Here is a 26,580-nt window from a genome sequence, read left to right on the forward strand (position 1 = left end):
TCTTTGGAGAGGCCGAGGCCGGCCTATTGGCACTTCAATAACAGCCTACTGGAGGATGTGGGATTTGTGACATCCTTCTGGGAGTTTTGGCAGGCCTGGCGGGAACAGAGGCATGCCTTTCCTTCAGCACGGCGGTGGTAGGATGTGGGGAAGGTGCTCACCCAGCTCTTCTGCCGTAGCCACACCCGGGGCACCAGCCAACGGCAGGATGTGGTGATAGAGCAGTTGGAGTGGGAGGTATTGGAGCTGGAGAGGCGTCTGGCTGCCAGCCCCGGAGATCCACTCCTCTGTGGAGCACACTGGGAGAAGCAGGAGGAGCTCCAGGCCCTTGACAATCTTCGGGCCTGGGGTGCCTTTGTACGATCGCACATCCATCTCCTGCGGGAGATGGATTGCGACTCCCATTTATTCTACAACCTGGAGAAGAAAGAGGGGGGTGAAAAAGCATGTCCTCTGCCTCTTGGCAGAGGACGGCGCTCCCCTCATGGGTCCGGTGGAGATGCGCGAGAGGGCCAGGGCCTTCTGCGTTGGCCTTTTCTCTCCAGATCCAGCCGATGCCGATGCCTGCAGAATGCTTTGGGACGGACTCCTGACGGTCAGCACGGGCGACTGAGACCGGCTGGAGCTGCCTCTCACTCTGGCCGAATTCTCGGAAGCCCTCTGTCTCATGCCCACTAATAAATCTCCGGGCATGGACGGGCTGACCGTGCAGTTCTACCGCGTGTTCTGGGACGTCCTCGGCCCGGCCCTCGCCATCATCTGGACCGAGTCCTTGGAGAGCGGGGTCCTCCCGGTGCTCGCCTAATTGCCGAAAAAGGGGGACCTCCGCGATCTCTGGAATTGGCATCCCGTCTCGCTCCTCAGCATGGACTATAAGGTCGTGGTGAAAGCCATCTCGCTGCAGCTGCGGTCTGTGCTGGTGGACGTGGTCCATCCAAACCAGACCTACACCGTCCCGGGCCGTACCATTTTTGACAATCTTTATCTAGTCTGGGATCTCTTGGAGCTTGGGTGTAGGGATGGTCTGTTGTTCGCCTTCCTGTCCCTGGATCAGGAGAAGGCATTCGACCAGATGGACCACGGGTATCTCCTGGGCACTCTGCGGGCTTTTGGCTTCGGACCCCAGTTTGTAGGGTTTCTCCAGGTGCTGTATGCCTCCGCAGAGTGTTTGGTCAAGCTCAACTGGACCCCGACCGCACCTGTCAGCTTCGGGCGAGCGTTGCGTCAAGGCTGCCCGCTGTCGGGTCAGCTGTACACTCTGGCCATTGAGCCCTTCCTTTGTCTCCTTCGCAAGAGGCTGACAGGGTTGGTGCTCTGTGAGCTGGAGGTGCAGCTGGTTCTGGCAGCATTCGCCAACAATGTGCTCCTTGTGGTCCAGGACCCAGACGACCTGGTGCGGGTGGAGGCTTGTCAAACTGTTTATTCAGCAGCCTCCTCTGCCCGGGTCAACTGGGTCAAGAGCTCTGGCCTGGTGGTCATGGCTGGGTGGCAGGCAAGCCCCCTCCCACCCGAGCTTCAAGCCATTCGGTGGAGCGCGGGTCCACTGCTCTATCTTGGCATTTATTTCTCAGCCACGCATGTGTCTCCGCCGGAGAACTGACATGGTTTAGAGAGCAGGGTGACTGGGCAGTTGCGGAGCTGGACGGGACTGCTCCGGTGCCCCTCCCTCTGGGGAAGAGCGCTGGTGCTTAACCAACTGGTCCTGTCCATGCTCTGGCACCGACTCAACACCCTGTGCCCGCTCCCGGTGTTCCTGGCCAATCTCCAGAGGTTGGTTCTGGGGCTTTTTGGCTGGGTCTGTGCTGGGTCTCTGCGGTGGTTCTCCATCTTCCATTGGAGGAGGGCAGACAGGGCCTGACATGTATGCACACGCAGGTCCACGTCTTCCATCTCCAGGCTCTTCAGAGACTCCTTTATGCAGGTGGCTCGGCGTGGAGCACATTGGCACACGCCTTCCTCCGCCACCTGCGAGGGCTCCGATATGACCAGCAGCTCTTTTTTCTCCATCCGAGAGGTCTTCTGCGAGGCCAATCCGAGCGGCCGGTCTTCTACCAGGACCACCTCCGGATCTGGAGGCTGGTTTCAGCAACCAGATCCTTTGCGGCCACCGAGGGGGTAGATCTCCTCGCGGAGCCCCTGTTACACAATTTCCATCTTCGTGTGCAGGTGGCGGAGTCCTCCTCAGAGTGCTGGAGGTTGGTCCTGGTGGGAGTCACCAAGATTGGAGACCTCCTGGATTACGACCTGGGGAATTGGGTGGATTCCCAAGCACTTGGCTCTCCACCCTTATGACCCCCCAGCGCGTACTTCAGGAGGTGGAGGCAGCCCTGCCTCCCACGGCTCAGTTCTTCCTCGAGTGGGTCCTGCAAGAGGGTGAGCCCTGCCCACCCCTCACTCCCAGACCTTTCCATCGGCCCCCTGCCCCGTGAGCCTTCCTGGCCTTTCCACCCGCATATCTTTAGCCGGCTGCATGTCATGCAGCCGGTTCATTTCCAAGCCATGCCACGGGACCATCTGTACACGCTCGTGCTGCACATGCTTCACTACCCCACCCTCGTGTCCCACCCGGGCACCAAGTGGCGGGACCTTTTACCAGCAGTGGCAGGTGGGGAACCCCAGTGGGCCAGTTTCTATTCCACCTTAGTCCCGTGGCCTGCTGGGGATATCAGCTGGCGGCTCCTGGATGGAGCTGTGAGCATGGGCGTGTACTTGGGGCAGTTTACCAATGTCCCTGATGCCTGTCCCTTCTGTGGCATGAGAGAGACCCTGGCGCAAGCGTACTTTCAGTGTGCTAGGCTGCAGCCCCTTTTTTGGCTCCTCCGGAACCTCTTATTGAGGTTCTGGCTGCACTTCTCCCCACATTTATTTCTCTATGCACACCCAATCCGAGGCTTCATGAAGTTGCGGGACCACCTTGTCAACCACCTCCTCACTATGGCCAAGGTGGCCATTCGTAACACCAGGGCGGGGAGGTTGGCAGAGCGGGGGGCCTGCGACTGTGGGGCCGTTTTTCGTTATTTCATCCATTCATGTATCCGGGCAGAATTTCTTTGGGCAGCGTCTGCTGGCTCCCTTGACGCCTTTGAGGAGCAGTGGGCATTGTCCGGGGTTCTCTGCTCGGTGTCCCCATCAGGTTCCCTTTGTTTAGCCCTATCACCTCACTCCCACTCCTGGTTTTTTTTTCATTGGTTGTCCCTCGTACTTATTTGGTATCACAGTCCTGTGGATCCTCCCCTTTGCCCGCCCACTTCCTGGATACCAACAGGCCTACCCTCATATCCTTCTGGCCTGAGTCCGTCACCCCGTCTGTAGTTATTCATTGAAAGAAGTATTTCTGAAAACTTGTGACAATCACTATTTTAACTGTCTCCTTAGTTCTCAGAAATGTGCGTCACTAAATATCAAAGTGAGATCAGCTGGTTTTGTTCATCTACTTTTTGTTTGTCTATAGATTCTAACCACTGGGATGTGTAGGTCTGGGAAGAGCATAATTACAATTTTATTCATAATGTAAAGTCCAGAGAATTTTGCAATCTCGAGCTTGCTTATTTTCACTCAGATTATTCATTCCCACAATTATAAATTTAAAAACCACACCAGTCAATATGTATTGAACTCTGAAATTTTTTCATAATGCAAAACAAGACATTTGTCTATGTATGTCATTACCAGGGGAAAGATTGCTCATGGTATTTACTATAGTGGGGTTTTAAAAGAGTCTGAGTGGACATGTATTTCTCCAAATACAAGAGCAAAAATGTTCAGATACAAAGAGCTGGGGAATCTGTCATAACTTGTTACAGCAAATGAACTCTCAAAGTAACAAGGATATCTAAAGTGAAGTCATTTTCCCTGGTAGCTTATGTAACCTTTAAATATAATGTTTTGGCTTTTCGGCTGTCAGAACATGTGTTGTCTAGGAATGTCATTGAATTCTTTGAATAAAATTTAAGAACGGAAAATAGCTTTCATTCTGATGTATGTTTTAAGTATATCACCTGTTTTGGACTCTATAAGAATTGGATTTGTACACAACACATTTCCCTTTATACAGAACCACTGGCTGGCTAGAATCTACTAATATTCACTACTAAGCAACTTGAAATGTAAAGGCAAGCGTTTTGATAAATTAATAATGAGCTTATATGTCAAAGGTTGCAATAGGAGATAACTCTGGGCCAGATTCTTAGCTAGTGTCAATCAGCTTAGCTCCATTGTCTTCAGTTTACACCAGCTGATGCTGGGGTTGTTTTGGTGAAGTGAGGTTAGACTGCAATTTGTTAGCTATGCAAGACTCTGTGGACCAGATTTGCTGCCTTGGCTGAACTGTGCATGAGGCAAGATCAGAGGTGGAGGGGCTACAGTGGCTTTAGGTAAATTTTGCAGTCCCCAAGTCAACATCTCGCTCACAGTTGGGCCTGAAAACTACGCTATATTGCACTAGCTGCTAACTGTTTCCAGGCACTGTTCTAGCAGCTGGGGATTGCTGTGCTGCCCTCAGCTATACCTGCTGTTCTCCAGACACTTCCCCCACAGCAGATGGTGGGAGGAGATTATCATGAGAACTGCTGTGGCAGCTCTATATGGGCCCGATCCACTGACTTCGAGGCAGCTCTGCACCGGTTTATCGTAGCCAAGCAGATGAGTGTGTCAGTGAGATCAAAACACTTTTGGCCCTGATTCTGATCTCACTTCCACTCATTTGCTTGTCTACTATAAATCTCCTCTGCCCTGGACTGGCGCTTTCTGTCAGATCTCCTCATTAATGTGCCCCCAATAAAATATGACTACTTTAAATTCCTGTGCCTTATGTCTGTATTATCTTTGGCAAGGACTATCGCTTGAAAATTGGGCTTTTTAGTCATTTGTGGTGCTGCAGCAGTATGACACACAGTATCTGAAAGCTTTGGTGCTTACACCGTCGTCTTTCGAATCAGACAGCTGTCATTCAATTCAATCCCACGTTCCTGTCACTGTACTGAACTTCAGTCTTTTCAGATATTTTCCTCTGCTCCTCCATAGCCATTCTCCTGTTTATCACCACTGCTTCCCTCTCACATGCTCAAACAATAACACTTCTGGGTAACTAATATAAAATGGGATTGCATTTACTACCTGGGCTAAGGATTCAGAAGCAGGGGAAGCCATTTTTGTTGTGGAAGATGGACGAGGACTTCTGGAAACAGCAGCTGGTCGAGAAGAGAATTTTGCATAAACACACAGTAGTTACTGAGAAATAACCATAGTGTGATTATACAAATCAGAAAACTGGGGCCAAAATTCCCTGATAACACTTGTGTAACTGGGAGAGTTGGAGCCTGGGAGTGCAGCCAGGGGTCAGTAACTGTCTGGCATCCCTATACAGAGTGAAACAGGATCTGACTGCCTGAGGAGATTCCATTGCAGTAGAAATGCACAAATCATCATTATACCACCTGTTAGCATTAAACCTTGTTAGAAATAGTCTCCAGAGATGGGCAACTACTGCTTTCTAGGCAATATCCCTCTTCCTGTGTGGTGCAGCCAGTGTGACCTGGCTGTAATGCAAGCTGCTTTCCAGGGGCCAGGGAGAAGAAATTCTTGTACCAGGTTGCAGAGCAGCAACGGAGACATGCCATGGCTACTGCAGTAGAGTGAGGCTGAGGCACACACAAATATACACTCCCTGGTACAGATTCTCTGGTCCCACTCCCATCCCTTGTCCCAATCTTCTTCCTTCCAACCCCTTCCCCTGCAGCAGCATGTTATGAACCTGATGAGCTTGGCGCAGCATCACAAGGCTGTGTCCATATCTCACGGCATCCTATCCCCCACCAGGGATAAATGAAATTAATATGACTAACCAATTCCGTTAAGGAGATGACCCTCTTTGGTTGTGGCAGAGAATCTAAGATAACGTGTTCTTATCTGCACTGTAAGGAGGTAAGACCATAAGCCTGTTCTTGCATATCCTGAGAGGCTTTGCTTTTACATCTGATATGAAAGATGGCATCTCCACTAACACAGTGCTGCCCCTGCATACACGCATGTCATGATGGGGCAGAGGAGAAAGCTCCACTTCCCGAAGCACCAGCATCTCCTTTTGGGGAACTTAGTAGTCCCTTCCAAGTATTTCCCTGGTCTGACTAGCCCTGGCTTGTGTTAGCTGACCAGACTACAGCTCAGCCAGGGCACACCAAGATGTGAAGAATAATGTCAATAGGAGTTATTTTCATTCTTGAAGGGGGAAGTAGACCCTTCAGTAGATGCTAACTAGATGAAAAGTTCAGGCAGGAATAAGAGGAGTTGCTTGTAAAGTTACTCTGTTAAAGATGACCTGCAAGAAAAATAAAATTGGGCTTTTGCCTTTTTGGGCTTCTTTATGATGGATAAACAAGGCGTGAAAAGTTTCTCAAAAGAGAGGGTTTTTCCCCCCATTTGGCTGTGTTTTAACATTAGAAATTATAGAACAGTCTCTGAAGACTGGCGGATTTGCGAAACGGTGATGCCAGAAGAGCCAAGAGGGTAAAAGTTGAGAACTGAGAGGAGAAGGGATTTTTAGTCGGATTGTTTCCATGATATTTTCTTTGTTTTTATTGATGCCTATTTAACAGTAATGAATAATTAATATTGTGGGTAAAGGAAGGTTTGTTAAAGGTCCCAACACCCTTGTACCTTGAATTAAGGTGTTAAAGCTCAAAATAACCCCCCCTGAGACCTACTGAAACTAGGGATTAGAAGCACTGTCATTCCTGAATTATTTCTAAAGTGAAACAAACACACACACCACACCTGCCCTCCCCCTAAAAACTCCCCAAACAACTTGGGTCATCTCTTCTTCATCATAGCAAAGCAAAGCAGGGCACAAGTCCACTTAACAAAATATTCTTTGCACATCACCTATAACTGAATAAGTAATGCAGAAAATGTAAACGAGTCTCAGAAACTGAAGGTTTACATCCTAAATGTGTGTGGAGGTTTGGTGGAGAAGTATTCATGGTCATAGTGCTATGGTGAGATCCCTGACCTGAGAGATGCTGTGTTTGTGTACATATTCTTAGTTAGTTCTTTTTATAATCAAATGCAAGCCCTTTTAAACCAGCCTTTTTTTTAATTCTAAGCCAAGGCTGTCTTTAAACTTTTATTAGTGACTAAACGTCAGTACTTTATATAAGTCCCAGCACCTCTCTACTTTCACTGTACATGATACTGTTCTAGTCTGAACAATTCTTCATACATTTTTATCACTTTATGTTGCCAGGTCCAGAAGTAGATCCCCTAGACTCCAGGCTTTCCTGTGAAATTTATCACTAGGCATTTCAAAGGTTTTTTCTGCCAAAGATGAAATGAAAAATCTGCAGCGGAATACACTACCCATTTGCTAAGTAAAACCATCCTGGTTGGATGCATAGTCTCATTTCCCAGGAAAGAGAAACCCAGAAGTGGCTAGAAAAGTCTTAATGTGCAGAAGAATTTTGAATCACTTCTTGAGATTAATGCATACTTTGAATACTGGTTACCATTGGGAAATCGCTATTCACAGCAGGACCAGAAGTGTAAAATATTTTCTCCCCCTCTTACATAAATAAATAAATATGTGTGTAATTTGCTGACACAAACTATTTGCTTAAAATGGGCAATAGACCTTGGGGAGATGTTTATGATACGGGCTAGATTAACTTTAGGAAGAAGCAGCAGCTGGTGCTTTCAGACTGCTCGATGTTGGAATGATCTTCTGTAGCAGGAGGTAGAGGAAAGCAAAAAAGTGCAGCTGTCTCTTCCTAGAGCTAATTTTAAAAGAGCAATGAGGTAGTAATTACCATCCTTCCCTAATGTTCTTTATGAGGGTAAGAGGTTTAATGATCGGTCTAAGGTGGAAGAGAAAAACACTAACCAGGCTGCAAACCAGTGTTAATAAAGTCTATTGCCCCAGTTTTTGGCTGGGTACATAAGAACCTCAGACTTTCTTGGCTCCAATGGGAGTTGAGGGTGCTTATTACCTCACAGGAGGTGTCCAGTACATCTCAGAATGAGACCCTGTTTTTATACGTCTCCAGAGGAATAGCTGCATCTATGGTTTAATGATTGCTGTGCAACAGGCTTTCTTGTTTCATTTACTGTGTACTCTTCTCAGGGTTCGGGGTAGAGACCAAAACAAGCTTCAAATCAGTGTTGCAGTTCTCCAAATCTGTGAATGACACAGGCTGAGGAGGATTTTCTGTGCTGTTTCTTCAATCAACATCTCATTTCTGCTAGATTCAGACAAGTAGCTGATAAGTGCAATTCTTCTGACAAAAACCAAAATATTTATGCATCCATTTAGATAACGGCCTCACTATTTGTAAATAGGAGCATCCTGTGAAAGCTGCTTTTAGACAAGTTAGCGAAATATCTATAGGAAATGCCTTTGCATTATTGACAGCCGTCTCCATTAACTCTTTGGAAATGCCAAGGTTAGGGAATAACTAAACCAAAAAAGTAACAACAGGAGGAAATTGGTTAGCTTTGTGGGTGCCTCATTGCATACATTTGAAGTCCTGAGGAGGTGAAAGCCAATTGGATTGTTTGTTTGCTTTGCTAATTTAAAGATGGGTGATTTGAAGTCACACGTGCGTTAATTTTGGTCTCAGCTTTGCAAGCTTGCAGTCATCCTGGTGAGGGCGAATATGACTCAGTGTGTGTTACCTACAGAATTAGCCATACTGTTTCCTGTAACACCTGGGAATGTATTGGTCTGAAGACGTGATTCCCATCCTTGGACTTTTCTGATCTGACTAAGAGGACACTGGATCAAAACCTCTTCTGCTTCAAGCTTTAGTTTTGTAAATCAAAACCAAGCTGACAAGATTTCTGAGAAGTTCTGCCAGTATCGTATTTTTGTTCTCTCTTTCAATATTTCATCTAGATGGATAATGAAATAGCTGGCAATTTCCATATCCCCCTTTTAGAAGTGGGGATAAATTCATTCTGTCACAATATATTTGTTCTTTCCTGAGATGGTTTCATTATGCACTGTGTGACTGAAAATTGTGTGGTCTCCAGGGAAAAGACCAAAGGAACTGCCTTTATACCCAGTTAGTGTACAAACACAATTTTTACTTTAAGGCTCGATTCTCCTATGTATTCTGTGTCCTTGAGTTAAATGTTGATGAGTGTGGGTGGGAACCTCTAAGAATATGTTAGAAATTGGATAAAGAGGCTTTTGTGAGAGTTAAACTAGCACTTTTTTGCTATACCCTTTGAGTACTTAATTGAAAATACGGTTATACACTTTGTTGATGGTAGTATCAATCTGAGTTGGCTACATTTGACACATACATAGTGAATAATAAAAGAATATTTCTCTCGTTAGCAAAAAAAATGTATTATGTGAGATACTGTGAAAGGGCTTTAAATAATTTTAAAATGAGTTTCATCTCATCTCTTGATCACCCAGAACAGAGTAGTAAAAATCCAATAGAGAACTAATGCAAGAGCCTTGTAGTGCATACTTTCTTACCTACACGGCTCGGGTTATTACTGTTGTTATTTCTTATATGTAGTATGGTAATGCCTAGCCGCCTCAGTCTCGGACCCCGTTATGCTAGGTGCTGTACTGATACAACAAAAGATGGCCCTGTCCCAAAGAGCTTACAATTTACGTAAATTTAAGAATGCTAAGAATTGTCATACAAGCATGAGTCTTTCTATGAGTCGGGGGCAGGAACAATTTATTTGCCTTACTTGTATCTGTCCCGGGCAGGTACTAGTTTTTTGCAAGGAGGAAACCTCAGAAACTGGAGGGAAGCTGTCCAAAGGGGCTGATCCTGAGGCTAGTGAGATCAGTCCTCAAAGCTTCCACAGAATTCATTTCGCCAGGATTAGTCCAAGAGAGAGCAGTGCCAGGCACCCAGAAGAGTGTTCTGTAACGTACTATTGGACAGGGTAGTCATAGATGGAAAAACTACATACTGAGCAAGCAGGCTTCAGACCGAAAAGATTGTGTATAGATCGCTTCTTTACTCTGAAACGATTGATTGAGAAAGGGCTTTAGTGTTTTACTGGGCTCTCAATTATCCTGCTACTATTAGATTGGTCTTGCTTGGGGATTGATCCTGCTTTGAGCAGGGATTGAACTAGATGACCACCTGAGGTCCCTTGCAACCCTGATATTCCATTTTTTTTTAAATGTTGACCTCAAACATCATAAACAGGGACTGTACCTTACGGTCCAGTTCTGATGTCCTTATTTATATTGGCTGGTACCTTACTGTACAAGTAGTGCCAGTGAAATTAATGGAACTACCCACGGTGAGTACCTCAGTGTGAGTAAGGGTGACAATCTGATTTTTACTGTGTTAATATATTGATAAAGTACCGTGAGTCGCTGTATGACACCTTAATATAACTGAATATGGACTCTAACTGGTCAGATAAGTCCCTGTGCAGAGATCCTACACAAGATCCAATGTACCATTTAAGTTCCACTGAAAATCTTATTACAGGATTTAAGTGATGTGCAGGCCCTTTGAACTGAGTTGAATTTTACTCTAATATACTTAAAGGATTGACTGAGTGTCCTATCCTGCCATAGATCTGTAGGCAAAACTCCTATTTAGTGAGAATTCCATGCATAGCAGGATACTTTTAATGTGGTGAAAGCGAATATGAGCACAGACTTCGGGGAAGGATTTGTCTTCTTGCAAAAAATATTACTGTAGAAAAAACCATCTGTTTTAGGTTTGTGACCTCAGAGAATTCTATTCTCATTAAACGAAGGAAACGTTCAGTTTTGCTTTTATTATTGAATCTATCAATTATCAAATATATTTTAAATTGTTAGGGAGTTGAATGAAAACAGTTTTTTAAAAAAATCAATGATTAGCTATGGTGCAGGGTGGTGGGAGGGAGTGGGGAAACAACCCATGCCTTTGTTTTTTCAGCCAAAAAGAAACGATTCTTTGGGTTTCCAATCTTTTTTGGGACAAATAACTTGTTTACAAATTGTCACTAGGCCAGCTGACAAAATAACTAAATTCTGACCGGCAAAGGATGCTAGAAGCTTGTCAAAAACATAAAATATACAGATGTCATTTGAAGGTTAGGGTCTCCTGAACCTAGTGATTATACTTTTAAAATGTGCTTGGGGGAGAGAAGTGGAAAATGTTAACATTCTTTTGTATTGTTTGATTTCATTCTTTTATTTATTTATTTTTTCTCATTTATAATGCTTACGTACGCAGGAAGTTGAGGTAGGTTTTTCACTTTTTAATTTCTAAATAGCTTCAGAATGAATAATAGAATTTGTAACAATACAATGTATATAATATTCTAAACTGTCAATCTCCATTATTAATGTGTTTTAACTCCCAGGTTACTTCCCCCCCAATTATACATCCAGTAGATTCAATTTATCAAATGCATATGAATGGTATAGTTTATTGCTTTCTTTACTCATTAATTACAGTTCAAGCTGGATTCAGTCATTACCTGTGTTTTCATGCTGAATTGCTCATACAAAGAGTAAATGACATTATTTTTTTAAATCATGATTCCTCTCAGAAGTGCTGAATATATTTAGCAAATGCTGTTTTAAAAACAGAAAATTGTGACTTTTTTGTAATTGTTTCATCCAGTTAGTAATAGGCTTATATTATAATTATTTTAAAATAGTTATTTAATATAATTGTAGTAAAGGGCTTATAATAAGGTTAACTGAGTGACTCAGAATATTACGGGATTGAGCCATGTTCTCCGCATCCTTTACTTCCTGATTAGTCAGAGGGAGTTCCTGGCCTCCTCCCCCACACTCTGTTGTGATGTAGTTAAATAAAACAGGTGACTTTCCAGCTTGTGACTAGACTTATTTTTGTTTCAGTGAGCAGTCTCTTGACCAGGTCGGTCCCTTTACAAGAAGAATAAATCAAAAATCACTGAAGAAACAGGAAGCTGATATCTTGTCTATCTGCTCAGTAGAGCTGGTCAAGAACTATTGATGAAAAATGGAGGGGGAAAAATTCCATGAAACTTTCCATGGAAATATATCCATTTTCCTATCCTCTGTACTGCCAGCTTCAGGCTGAATTCTGCCCTGACCAACACAGAAAGTGGAAGCAGATCTATCTACTGTTGCACACATGCTGGCAGACAGGACAAATTTCCATGTGGTAGTCTAAGGGTATGTCTACACTGCAGTTAGACACCCGCAGCTGGCCTGTGCCAGCTGACTCAAGCTCACAGAGCCTGGGCTCACAAGGCTGTTTAATTGCAGTGCAGACACTTGGTTTCAGGCTACAACCCGAGTTCTGGGACTCTCCCACCTCTCAGGGTCCTAGACCCCGGGCTCCATTCCAAATCTGAACACTTATTAAACATCTCCTTAGCCGAGCCCTGTGAACCTGAGTCAGCTGGCACGAGGGCCAGCCGCAGGTTTTTAATTGCAGTGTAGACATACCTAAAGGACCAATAGTAAGGTGCATCCTATTGCTTCTTTGAAAAGATGCAGCAAAAGGTAGTGTAAGCAAAACTGCAAAGTGTTATGCAGTGGACATGACAGCATGTTTGGCATTCTTGTTATGTATTCCTACATCACTGCTGGAATCTCAGCCTCCACCAGGGGTTAAAAGACTTGGCAACAGTATTTCCTTGAATTATGCCTGTTAGTCATCAGGAGCACTGTGGTACTAGCCACCTGCACTGAGGACAAGGAGACTCTTCCTGCTGCTCTTAATGCCCCTGCCAATGCCTAGCTAGGGGTGAAGGAGAGGGTCGGGCAAGCAGCATTTGGGAAATGGGAGCAGGCAGTGGAGGTAGGGACAGAAGGAAAATAATGGAAAGAATGGCCCTTTGTTTCAGCAGCAGTCCCTGGCAGGATTATGGATATCCCACCAGATTGTGTCTAGGAATCCTGGGGGAGCAGAAGCAGGAATGGGAGACAGGATCCCTTAAAAGGGTACAGTGGATACTTCCTCCAGCTCTGGTCTCTCTTCATTTTGAGGGTATGTCTACGTTTGAGTTGGGAGGTGTGATTCCCAGTTTACGTAGACATACCTGCGCTAGCTTTGCTTGAACTCTACTGCCTAAGAATAGCAGTGTGAACTAGATACCCCAAGTACAGTCCTGCCTGATCATCTGGATATGTATTTGGGCTGCTAGCCCAAGCATCTTGGGGGTGGTAGGGATAGCTCAGTGGTTTGAGCATTGGCCTGCTAAACCCAGAGTTGTGAGTTCAATCCTTGAGGGGGCCACTTAGGGATCTGGGGCAAAAATCAGTACTTGGTGCTGCTAGTGAAGGCAGGGGGCTGGACTCAGTGACCTTTCAAGGTCCCTTCCAGTTCTAGGAGGTGGGTATATCTCCTATTATTATTATTTATTACAGAGCTCAGCTTTTGTAGCATAAGATATATAGACTTGCACTTTCTGGAGATCACCTGTTAAGCCCTTGATGTTCACCGAGATGGTGTCAGCCACACTTGCTCTATATTCCATTCAGCAACAGAGAGGGTGTTTAGGGATAAAAATAATGAACATCTGTAATGCACTGTTAAACCTATTACAAGCTTCTGCAGGTTACACAGCTGCATGGAATCATGGGCAGGGCTTGATCAGGCTTTTCTAGTCCTGTGGAGAAGTGTAGATCTCATTAAAAACTCCACTGGTACTGTACAGTTGTGAAGAAATTGATCTTCATACACTGGAAGAACTATTCACATATGTTACTATCGATCCTGGTTAAAAAAAAAAAGCTGCAAAACTGTACGTGTTTCTGTGCAGCAGTTCTGATATTTTGATTCATTATTTTGTGTTTAGAATTAATTTTTTAGCCAATCTGATTTCCAGTTATATATTTATTTTATCACCTTCAATGGCTGACTGTGCCACAACTTGCCATAGAGAACTATCACCTACATTTCTCCATGTTTTGATGTCTCTTTACACAGAGAGGCATTAAATGGCCTAATATCACTGTACTGGACTTCGTTGTAGGAAGCAGCAGTAGTAAGGCAGCAGTTTGAAAGACCCATTTACAGTGAGAGTTATTAAGAGCATCTTGTAGTTCTAAAAATATGGTTTCAAAACTCATATAGAAAATTAGTTTAGGGTGAATTTCACCCCTCTGCAGAGAACCAACACAAAGTCAATGCATCACTTAAATTATCATCTTAGGTAGGACTTAAATGTGACAAACTTTTTTTCTGGACCTTCTGTGTACAGAAATGAATAGGTAATTTCACCCTTAATATACCAATCAGCTCCTGGCTCAGCCAGAAATGAATGTCATCAGGTTAAAACTGTAGTGTTATATTTTCTTTTGTTTTGTATTGCTTTGCTTCACAGTTGAGCAGTTGTCTCTCTGAAGCTGCATGTACTAATTCTTTACTCTTTTATAAGTCATTAAAGCTTTTATTAAAAACAAAGCAAAAAGCACACCAACAAAACTCAAAAGTTTTCTTCTCTTTTGTAGGTTTTGTTTTGTTTTGTTTCTTGGTTATTTTTTGTTGTGTATTTTCCTATGGTATTTTGGCATGAAGTCTTGACATGAATGTTCTAAAACAATTATTTCAGCTTTTTTTTTTTTAAGAAAGACAAGTAGTATTGGAAGATGGACTAGACATGGGTTTAAAAAATTCTATATTTTGCACCTTATTAAGCACAAGATGTGTTTACAGTAAAATGTTCATGTAACACTGAAGTTAAGCTAAAACCCTTATCAAGTGCCTGTACATTTTCATTTTCATTTTGTACATCATTTTATCCTCCACTCCTGATTTCAGAACTGGTTCCATGTGCCAGCAGCATAAGAAATCTTTTGTGGGCTATGAATTGTTAGAGTTTCTGTTGCTTTAAAAAAAAAAGCAGCAAAATGAACACTTAGAAAATTGTAAGTAGGAAAAAGAGAATATTCTGCTACCAGAAGAAAGGACTCGGTTTAAAAAAGTCTCATTAATCAAAAGTGACTAATGCTTGGTAAATCCAGCAGCAAAGCATAATCAATTACAAAACATTGTACGAAAATAAGATTTTCAGCATAATAAAGCTAAGGAATTCAAAGGCAAGGCTGAGTCTCCATTCTTGGTGCCAGATCCTGTCCTTTTGAAGAAAAAGCCTAGAATGCTTTTGATGCCTAAAATAAATTATAAATAATCATCTTTGCTGAATCTGCTACTGGGTGTCACAACTGTCCTTGGTCTTTACAGGCTTTGGGCCAGAGTTACTTAACTATATGTGGGTGTGCAAATGGCATGGCACAGGAAGCCCTATTCCACTCTCCAATAATATAGTCAATGTAAGAGCCAGGGAGAATTGCATCCCCAGTGCTTGCTGAACACAGGAGGCCCTCATCCATCCCTTTCTAAGGGTGCAAGATGACCTCAAAGGAGACTATAGCCCTACAACCACCCAGGTCAGAGAATGAGGCCAGCATGCAAGGCAAGCAGGTTGCAACCCTTACGAAGGTGCAAAGGGTGAGAAAGGCACAAAGAATAATATGCAAGTTATAGCAGCATTATATAAATCCATGGTGCACCCTCACCTCAAATTCTTTGTTCAGTTTTGATCACTTCCGCTCAAGAAGGATATGTGAGAAGTATATGGAATATACCGAAACCAAATAAAGGGGCTTGTATTTGAATCTAAATACTTCAAGGCCTAAGCTGGTGGCCTGCTGGAGCAATATAAATTTACCCAAATATAAACATTTGCTAGGAGCAAAAAATTCACTTTGGGGAGATGCATGAAAGAGGTTTTCTGTGCTTTCTGCTAGAAGGTTTGTATACACTTCTTTTTAAAAACAGGGTATTTATTGGCCAGATACCCTAGTGGCTTCTGGAAAGTTATTTCCTATGTTTTCTGCTGTAAATTATGTGAGAATCTGAATTACATAAGATACAAACCAAAGCCATTTAAGTCACATTGCGGGATAAAGTTTTTACAGCTGAATTACAAGCTCCTATCATAATGGGAACATGGACAAAAATAGTTCAATTACATCATTGCTACTAGGTGTTTGCTCTGAAGTGCAGAGTTTAAGGTCAAATCGTGATGTACTGCACTACGGTAAATCTGGAGTAGTTGCACTAAAATCAGTGGAATTATTCTGGATTTACACTGGTGTATGGTAATCGGAGTAGCCTGATTTGACACATCTTGCGTTCTCCAAACAACATACTAGCTACATTATTGCCATAAGTTGTCCCATGGTATTGTGAGATGCTAGGAAATGATCTGGAGATTTCAGAAGTTATTTGATGAAAATCCAGATTTGGAAAAACAATTTTGGCAGAGGGCATTGAAGTGAAATGCTAAATCTCATAAACTTTTCTCCATTTTAATCTTCCAAATGGTGTTCAGTCTGTATCTTATGATGTACTGTGCTAATGGTTTTATCTGTTTAATTTTTATTTTATTTTCAGGGAGCAGTAAGAAGGCAGGTATTGTTTGTAAAACTGTACAAAATGACTGCTTACATTTTCTCTAAATTTCCTATTTTTCCCCCCCATTTAGGATGATTATTTCAGAAACTGGAACCCAAACAAACCATTTGATCAAGGTAAAAAATATTTCATGATGTACACATATATCTCTCTTTCTCTCTCTTTCTCTGTCAGAGGTGGGTTGTGCTGCAAAATTAGATCCCACTTCAAATTTATTCAAAGTTTGGGATACCTTAAATCTGAGGGTTTGACTTACCCTTATATTTTACAACTGTATTTTTTCAATGCTCTTCTCTTCCTATTTGCATTTGATGGTAATGTGTATACTTAGAAAGATGCACTGTAGCTGGTAGTCAAGATCTAACGATGCCATCCAAAATGAGTTACTTAACATACATTAACAGTTGTTGAAAACTGAGTTAAATGGTTGTTTTTGCAACTTAAATTGTTTTTATTGTCTAACACTCAAGTGCGTATTATTTGCATTCCGTGGCATTTTAAGCCTGAGAATGGACTGCAGAATTGGTTCCCAAGCGAAGATGCTGTTGTTTATTTGCTGCTGACTCAGACACTGGTACTAGCTATGACTCCTAAAACAATTTGCACTCTCTTTGCCTCAGTCAGTTAAGTCATGGCAATATTCCCACCATCTATGAGTGCTTGTCTAAAGTCTTGTCTACACTTAAGTCAACCTCCATTTGTCAGTGGTCACCAGTCCTCACCAGGAGTGCTTGCACCAACCTAACAGTGCGGGGGGGCTTGAAACCTGGCTTTCAGCTCCCCGTGGAACCCAGCCCAGCAGACAGGGAGCAGAGCTGACAAGTGATATAAGTAACACATTGTCTGCACAGACGCTGTGTCACCCTAACCACATCGACCTAAGCGCTATGCCTCTCGTGGAGATGGGGTTATTCAGTCGGCATTGTGGGGGACTTGCATTGGTGGAAGCAGTGCTTTAGTGTAGACACTTAGAGTTAGGTTGACGTAAGTGTCTACTGAACTCCGTAGTGTAGACCTGGCCTAACTGGGGAAATGTAGCAGCATATTGATATCGGTGTAATAACACTGTCACAGATCCTGGCAAGTGCCCTTTTCTGGCCCCTCACTGGGCTACTGTGAAGGGAGTTCCAGCCTCTGTTCCCCATTTTCCTATGGTGTTTCAAGCTCCTGGAGCCAGAATGGCATCCAGGCACTGCCCCAATCTTGGGGTCCCTAGGCACACTCTCAGGGTGCACACTTTCTGTCAGTTCCCCCTTCCAAGTGTTGTAACCCATGGTCCATCCACCTAGCCCCTCTGGATGCAACAATTACCCTTCAGATTGCCCCATATTTAAATGCATCCCTCTCCTGTAACTCCACCCAGCATCTGTGAAGCTTCTGGTTTACAATTTCAGTCTCCCAGGGGCACACAGTAGTTGTGAAGCAGTCAACACAAACGTGTTGCTCAGTAACATTTTTATGCTCATATTTAATCATGCAAAAGCATGTGAGAGTCCATTTTATATAGAACAATAAAACATCCTAAAATTAATGACCCTCACTAGCTCACCCTTCCTTTGGGAGATCATCTGTGTTCTGTAGGTCAGGCAGGCCAGGGTCCTCCACCCCTTTGCCTGTATCACCTCTGCAGCAACCTCCTCGTCTTAATCTGGTGCAAGATGTTCCCCTCCCAAACGGCCCTTCTTGTGAATGCCTTTATAGACTCCTGCTAGGGTCACCTGCTTCTTTTGTTCAGTCTTTTGGTATTTTTCCATGGCTCTCAAATTTCCCTCTCTTCAGATAAGGGTAGGAAGTGTCCTCTCCCAGCTGCAACAAAGCCATTGTCCTTTGAATAGATGACATCTAGTGCTAATCTCTCCCCATTGTCTTTGGCCTGGTAGGGACTTGACACAGCCCTGTTAATTTATGGTGGATCCATATCCCATACAGTTTCATAAAATTATCCACAAATCAGAAGTGATACAGACAGAACCCCCAAATTGTCACAGACACCGCTAGAGCGGTGCTGGTGTAACTCCCCGTATGCATACTTCTATTCTGGAATAAGTGTGTCCACATAGGAAGGCATCCTGGAATCATTATACCATTAAATTTCCACATGTAGACAAGCCCTAAAATAGCAGCCCCATGAGAGAAAGTATGTATGTTGCAATAATACAAAAGCACAAACAAGGAGACCTTGGGATGACTGACTGACTGAATTCTAGCGTTCAGCTGAGAAAACATGCTGCTCGCATTCCGCTTACTAAGAGAAAGCAGCATTAATACAAGGTGCAAGTTGAAAGAAGTGGAATTTCTGTTTCCTGCCAAATTTTATTCACATCTAATATTTCAATATGTAATATCAGATACAGTGAAAAACGGGTTCTGTATCAAAATATTTACATGCACAACCATACCTTAGTATAGTGTCTTACTTGACCGAAGGAACCTCTATCAATTCACCATCCCTTAATACTCTGCACTGCAGCTTTCAACAATGGTTATGTGCAAAAATATCTTGGTTTGGGCTTGAAAACACGACCCATAACCCAAAGGTGAGTATTAGCAACTGAATCATACTGGCACCACAAGGATTGTTTAAAACCTGATGGTCCTTCTGAGTGTAAGGAAGCTGGCAGGGATAAAGAACATGTTCTGAAAAGGAGAGATGCGACCTACATAAGACTGTCCTCCCTGCTATGCACTGAAATAGATCAGCATTCAGCAAGGATTGAAGGAGCCAACTAGTGCAAAGCAGCACTGGATATGGGCAATCGGAATCAGACAGGCCTGTCACAGAAGATACTGCACAACCGACCCTGGTCCCTGCCCACAGAAACTTGGTAACATTAAGCAAACAGATCAGCAATCTAAGGAGACCAGTGCACCAGGGCATGCATCCTGGGATAGGAAAAAAGAAACACGAGTTTTCTGTGTAACATGGCCAGCATGATAGACTAGAAGCAACAGGAAAAGAAACCTGTATGTCTTGCTAGATGGGTATATGGAGTAGTGATGACCTACAGAATGTTCTCACAGATGACATGTTGACATTTGGAGACAGAAAATGCACTCTTTGGGGAGTAGGCCTGGTATTGGAAGACATTTATCCTGGGGAATCACAGCAGAATGTCAGTGGACACACTAAAAGCCATGATATTGTTAGGTGTTCTGTGCTTGACAGTTGGTGTCAGTTCAGTAAAGGGCAGCGGAAACAAAGAAACCATAGCAATCCATTTGCCTAAAAGGCAGTCATGAAAGTAATGCAAATTGATAATAGGCCATCACTGTATAGTTAAGATTAGAAGATTCCATTTTATCTTGGTAATCATTATATATCCACTGAACCTCGTATTCAGAAAGGCAGCATCTTGGTGACCTGCCATTATATAAAAGACTCCAGCACTGAGACACTAATCACTCCTATACCTCAAAAGGGCATAGAGTGAAGTTACTTGCAGTTGCTTTTCATTATGTTCTTGAGCCTTTTTGAAATGTGCTTTTTCTGGGGAAATACAGGGGGCAACTAAGTTTCCCAAAGAGAAACTTTCTTTTATGTTTACCTGGACCCAGCTATCGCCTGTTCTGTGGGTAGCGTATACTGATGTCTATTGCACAGAGGGCATCTCTGTTTTTCTGTCAGCTGCTCACTTTTCCAGTGGACAGTGCAATGTAAACCTTCAACTGTTGTGCGCCAAGCCACCCAGTAGGAGAATCAGGGCAAATGTGTTTCAGCTACGAAATCTCAGACAAATCATTAACCTGTTCCAGAGGCCACATGTGATGCAGGATTCTCTGAGTAGTATTGTTTCATTACTGGGTATCATATCTCTTAAGTTGTAGAACCTCCCGAATCATCGCGTCTTTTAAAATGTCTCTCTCCTGCTACTTGTGTGTCCTAGAATTGATCATATCTTGCTTTCCAGATGCAATCTTAGGGCCACGTTTTCAGAAATGTCTAATTATACACACAGTTACCACAATACTAATGAAATTCACCCCTGTGCCGAAGATTCAGCACAATCCATTACATCAGCTAAGCCCTATTTTGAGGACTTAAGTAGGATTTAAGTGGTGAGTAAACCTTGTGCGGCCCTGCTTGCAGAGGTGAATTTAACTCCCATTGACTACAAATGACCAGTTAGATGGAGAGGTAGTCAGATGGATGTGTAATCATTGTGATTTCCCAGACAATAATGGTATTTGTGTGAGCAGACTACACAGACACATTGTTGGACACACAGTTAAACTCAATTTGTAAAAAAAAAAAAAAAAAAATCAGCCATCAATTTGTTTTCTTTTAAATTTTGTATTTACATGTAACTTGACTTTAAATAAGTATTCCACATGCTTCTGTTCCTACTCAGCATTATTTGAAACTTTTTATTCTCTTGCATTTCCTGAGATGCTGATCTTCTTGCGATCTTAGAATTTTAATTATGTCACTTTTCCTGCTTCGAGTTTGTAATTGGTTTGCTTTCAAACTTCTAATCTCACTGCTCCCTCCTGTGACTGCATTGTTCCCTTTGCAGGGCTTTTGGAGTGGCTATGCACATCTTTTCCAAAGACTCCCAAGTGTGGCTGTTGTATTCTGACTTATAATTAGTATCCATGCTTTAAATTAATGATTGAGCAATTCAGCAATAGGACCTCATAAATTGGGAAGTTATACAAGAAAATGGATTCTCAGACAATTAACAGAAGTGTTCTGTTTTCCTAAGGACAGGGCAAGAAAAATGATGAGCAACTTGCAGGCATTCTGAATCAATAAAAACAACTTACAGACATTCTAAATTGTATTGTAATCTTTGAGAGTGTCCTTACGGTCTCTCTCAGAAAAGGAAAATAGATGTAGACTCCTCATTTTTGTCTAACATTTTTCAGTTAGGTTTTCAATGGTCAGTGTGGGGTGAGGTATTCACATCCCTTTCAATTTAACATGTTTATTGAAAAACACACCCATCCTGTGTTCTGAGTGCCTGTACAGATATTATAAGAACAAAACCAATTCTCACCAATCTCCAATATGTAAATACACATACTCCGTCATGCAGCCAGCTATTCATGCCTCCCCCACAAAAAATACCTGGGAAAATAAATGAGCCTTGATCTGATGGTCAAACAAGTATAGCTCTCATGAATCAAGGCAAAAATAATAGGCCCCTCAATGAAAAAGGTCTGCCTCCAGTGGCCCAGTGATTAAGCCAATGGATAGTAGCTGGAATGCTTATTGTTTAAACTAACACCTTAAATTGTACCTGGAAGTGCACTGGAAGATGGTGCAGTCCGAGATCCCTGTTGTAATTTCTGTAACCAGTTTTGCCCAGTTGATTAGCAAAGGAAAAAAGAGCAATTAACGAGTAAAATTGATGTGCAGTGTTCATGATATGTAATGATACGCAGAGGGTGCCCAACATAAAAACTCCACAGGCAAGAAATTGCATGTGTACCTTGCACAAAAGCTTGAGGGCAAAATTTTGTTTTCAGCTACATGGGTCTAAATCCAGGGCATCTCCACTGACTTTAAGACTCAAAGTAGAGTAACTGAGAATAGAATCTGGCCCCTGAGCTGTCAATATGAGAGCTTAGGGAGAACCCCAACTTAACGGACTTGTGAAGCCACACCTCTTGCTGTCATGATGGGGAGGTACTGGGCTCCAGCTTGATCTCCTTTCCCCCAGATAATCCTGGGGCTGCTGGTCGTCTCCTTGTTTCTCTTTTCACTCTCTCTTCCTGTGAGTGTTAATGAGGGCAGGAGTGCATGGAACAAAGGCAGAGAAAGTCAGAGTGGATACAATAATGAATGTGAGTTGCAGAATGAATGAGGAGGAATGGTGACTTAGTAGAGATGAAAGAAGAAGAGATTGGTGAATGGAAGGGTGGACTGAATGAGCTAAAGAAAGGGATGCAGGGAATGAAACTCACGGTGACCAGACAGCAAGTGTGAAAAATCAGGACGGGGGTGGGGGGTAATAAACTCTTCTATATAAGAAAAAGCCTCAACTATTGGGACTGTCCCTATAAAATCTGGTTAGCCTAGTGAAACTGTGTGCATATGTTCCAAACTTGAGCTTTGACTGTCATTTGTTTTACACACCAGGAATAAAGAAGGAACTCCATAGAGAGAAACAGGTTTCCCAAGCCGTGAGACTTTCTGAGATTTCAAAAACTTTCCCATTCCATACTGGGACAAAATGGAGACATGAAGTTTTTGAGAGAGACATCCCAGTACTGCCAATAACTGGTGATTATGGCACTCACCTGAGAGTTCTTCCATTCTCCCAGGGGAATCCTTTGATGAGCCAGGCCATTTGTTGTTCCAAAGTCTCTCTCAAAAACTTCAGATGTTTCTGTTTTGTCCCAATATGGAATGGGAAACTTTTTGAAATCTCAGAAAGTCTCATTGGTAGGGAAACCTGTTTCCCAGGCAGCTCTCTCTATGGAATTCCTATATCCATCTGGAAAGGATACTTCAGTGTGGAATGAAAGGAGCAGATAATGCTTTTTTATCAAGTTGTGTATCTGTACTAAAAGCCAATTAAGAGAGTTGAGGGAGTTTTTCAAAAACCTCATAAGGGATTTAGAAGCAGAAAACTTTGAATGGGACTTGTGCTCTTAAATATCTTGTGAACCTCTGTGCTTCTCAAAGAAGAAAAACAAAAATGTGCATCCTACTAAAGCACTGCAGAATTCTGAACTGTCTTCTGTACAAGTATCTTATGCACAGTGTTACTTGGATTTCTGGCTGTGGGCAAAAATATGAATGATCTGAGAGAATTTTAAATTACACCAGAATGCCTTGAAGTGATTCAAACAAACAACACATCTGTTACAGACTCCTGTCTGTTCAGCAAGAGAAGAGGTAATTTCTCTTGCATGGTATAACCTCTTTTCCTAGAATATGCAAAGGTCTATCTTTAGAAGAAGGAGTAACTGAACCATGAACTGTAGGGGTGAAATTTACCCTAGTGCAGGGATCTTTGCACCTCTTTAGTCTCAAGTAAGCCTTATCTTGAGTGCTTAAATGATGCAATAGGTTTTTCACTGACACTCTGTACTTTGGCAGAATTCTTCCAGAAAGAACTACCAAAATAAAGAACAGTATCTAGTTACATGGGTTTCTTATAGGAAAAACCCAACTAGGATTAATAATAAAACCTAGTTCTTTTCAACTGGAACGTCCTTTTCAAAGGACGTAAGCATCATTATCCACTTCATATTTGGGGAAACTTAGAGGTATGAAGTGACTTGTCCAAGGTCAGCCAGCAGGCAGTGGCCAAGCCAGGAGTAGGATCCAGGTGTCCTGAGTCCCAGTCCAGTTCTCTATCAAGGAGGCAATGCTTAGCTTTCGATCAATTACATGCACATTTACTCTGAGGCTGTAATTTACCCCATGGCTGGGGGATGAGACATTCACCTGTTGGAGCTGTAGTTCAATTTTAAAGCTAAAAATGCCAAGATGATCCTCTCTATAGTGTATGAATCTGTAGACACAGGCCTTTTCATATGTCATTTCCCCAAAGAGGTAATGGGGAAAAGGAAGAGAGAGAGGTAAAAACACTGACTTAAAATGTAAGACTGTGATATTGACAAGATTAAACCTTGGTGAAAGATAAAAATATTATTTGAAGAGTAAGTGTTGAGATAAAAAGAAAGGAATGTGCTCTCTCTCCATGTGTACATAATCCACGACACTTTTGTTGTCTGGCAGTTTCCAAACAAGGGAAAAGGAACAGTGAGAAGGATTTATTTTAAAGTTCTGAGAGCTGCTAGTAAAAGCAATAGCATTTATTTTAAAAATTTCTTTTTTTTAGACTTTCCCCATGAAATTAAATTCCATTAAGTTCATGTTAGCATGAGTTGACAGCTCTCCTGCTCCCCTGGGCAGGGCTAAATCTACTGTAATTTTGGAGTCAGAAAAGCTATTGTTTTGTATTCCTGGGGGGGCTGGAGAATTCTCAGACCCTTCGGTTCAGATAGCCTATCAGATTCCCTGATTAGGAATCCCAGCCTGATCTCCCTGAAGTCAGTGGGAGTTTTGCCATAGACTTAGGAGCTGAATTGGCTCATTAGGCATCGTTATCATTTTGAGATTGTCTAGTTTGTGTATCACCAACAGGATTCTTAACTAAGTTGCAGTTTCAGTCTTTTATCTTGACGTGAGCACAGGGTTGACTTTGAAATCCATTTGAGACTTGGGTACAGCAGGAGTTTAGGGTTCTGTACTTCTGTGGGCATGGCCCCACGAAAGCATATGGAGCAGCAACAGCTTACACACAGACGTTAGACTGAGTCAAATTCTCAGCTGATGTAAAGCAGCATAGCTCCACTGTCTGTGCGTGTGTGTGTCTGTGCCTGTGTTTTTTAATGAAGGCTGGTGCACTTTACTCTTTTTTTGAAAGGTATTGGATTAGTTAAGCTGATTAATGTATTTAGTGAAGTTATTTTTTGTAGTCATCTTTTCTGTGTGTCTTCTAATTGCTTGTAATGCAGAAAAAATAACTGTTTTCTTTCCCTAACAATGAATGAACAATTCATTATATTACACAAAAAGGGACAGTTCAATACCATCTCATAGTGTACTTCAATGGTCAGCATTCATTTTTAGCTCTTTTATCTGCTCAGTTTACTGTATTAGTCATGAACCTACTGAAAGCCAGTTCAAAGGTCAGAGAGCTACCAACTGCGCCATACTGTGATGAGCTGTTGGAACCGTAAAAACATGGAGGGCCTGGAGCCTAAACAAGATTGGTAGCCGTTAGTACTGAGCATGATTCTGTCAGAGATGCAGATGGTAGGAAGCAAGAGAGCGTAACAGGAAGGTTTAGTCAAGATTTTTAAAAAATAAATCAAAGACTTTCTTTCTGACAAGGTCATTGGAAAGTGCTTAAGCAGTTGACAGATCTCGCTTAACATGCTTTTCCAGTAGGCTGCATGTAAGGGAGGGAGAATATAAAGGAAAATAGCATAGTACTCTAATTTCAAAGATTTCAGTATAACAATTAAATGTGTGTAATAATGGACAACTAATTGCATATGCCAGTAAATTAACTTATTAAGAGTTTATTCAATATTATGAGTGAAAGCTAAAAACAAACACAATAAATCCCAGGCAGCTTTCTTTATAATGTCTGCTGAAAGCCACTTTTATTCTTAATAGCTTTGCTAAATTCCTAGATAGGCAAACACATGTTATTAATTTTAAAGTTGATGAAACCATTTGAAATGGTGTGCAGTTTCTTTGCCATATGGCATTTTTAAAGGCATCGTCACCCAAAGGATAGAAACCATGGAAATAATGGGATGCACTTTTGCACTGAAAATACATACGCGTTGAATTCAAAACGTTGGGGGCTGTTGAATCATCATTACTGTTCCTAATAACAAGCCAGTAGAAGGGCACAAAAAGTGGGGAAACTCTGCTGATACTTAGTGATATGCTTGTTTTCCAGAACTGTGGTTGCAGGAGTCCAAGAAATTTAAAGAATTATCTGCTATCTCTCATGTTAGGTTTAAGACCCAACTTTTCAATTCTTTACTCGGGCAAAGCTCTCATTAATTTCAATGGGTTGAGAGGGTTGCCCAGTTGAGCTACATCTTCCATCCTGCCCCATTCTTCTGACCTGAGACAAAGGAGCCAGCTGGCACCATCAGTAGTTAGTTTCCTCCCTCACGGGTGAGGAGAGTCCCATTGCACCCTGCTCTTGAAATCTTTGTCTTGGGCCCTAAAACCAGAGACAGCAGTCTGGGTTCCCCCTCCCCCCCATACCCCAAACTGCCTCTGAGACCGCGACTCCTTCCTCAGCAGCTATGCCCCTGTTGCCCAAATATCCTGAGAGAAGCCTGGAAGAAGGTATTTCTGGCCCAGGTGGATTCCTTCACCAACCTTTGAGAGTTGGTTACACCCCTTTGCAGAGCCCTGGGTGTGGTTTTAAATAATTAGCAACACCAGGGGCCACACGCAGGGCCCAATTGCCCTGTGTATGTGTATGTGTGTGAGGGGGATCCCTCTGTGGGGCAAAAGGCTAGAGAATTTCTGTGGGTTTCCTTGTGGATATTTGTACCCAGTTGTTCTGTTAGGCACCAGGGTGTGCCTTCATTGCTGCAGGAACAGGCCACGGGGACAGCTCCTGAACCCCACAAATCCTTAGGATCAATAAGGCTTTGTGCCCCAACTTGTCTTCAGGCCTCCACCCCTCACCCCCAC

At 42.8% G+C, this 26,580-nt stretch overlaps 1 protein-coding gene across 1 annotated transcript in view; it reads left to right on the plus strand.

Annotated features, from left to right (window-relative positions):
• Positions 1 to 26,580, plus strand: part of SPOCK1 (SPARC (osteonectin), cwcv and kazal like domains proteoglycan 1) — a 511,507-nt gene that overhangs the window by 176,419 nt on the left and 308,508 nt on the right. The window contains exon 3 of the mRNA XM_032780550.2: positions 16,462 to 16,507. Within this exon, the coding sequence (XP_032636441.1) occupies positions 16,462 to 16,507 (46 nt within the window). The remainder of the gene's footprint in view (positions 1 to 16,461; positions 16,508 to 26,580) is intronic.

This window comes from Chelonoidis abingdonii, chromosome 7 (assembly GCF_003597395.2).
Source record: "Chelonoidis abingdonii isolate Lonesome George chromosome 7, CheloAbing_2.0, whole genome shotgun sequence".
Lineage (NCBI taxonomy): Eukaryota > Metazoa > Chordata > Testudines > Testudinidae > Chelonoidis > Chelonoidis abingdonii.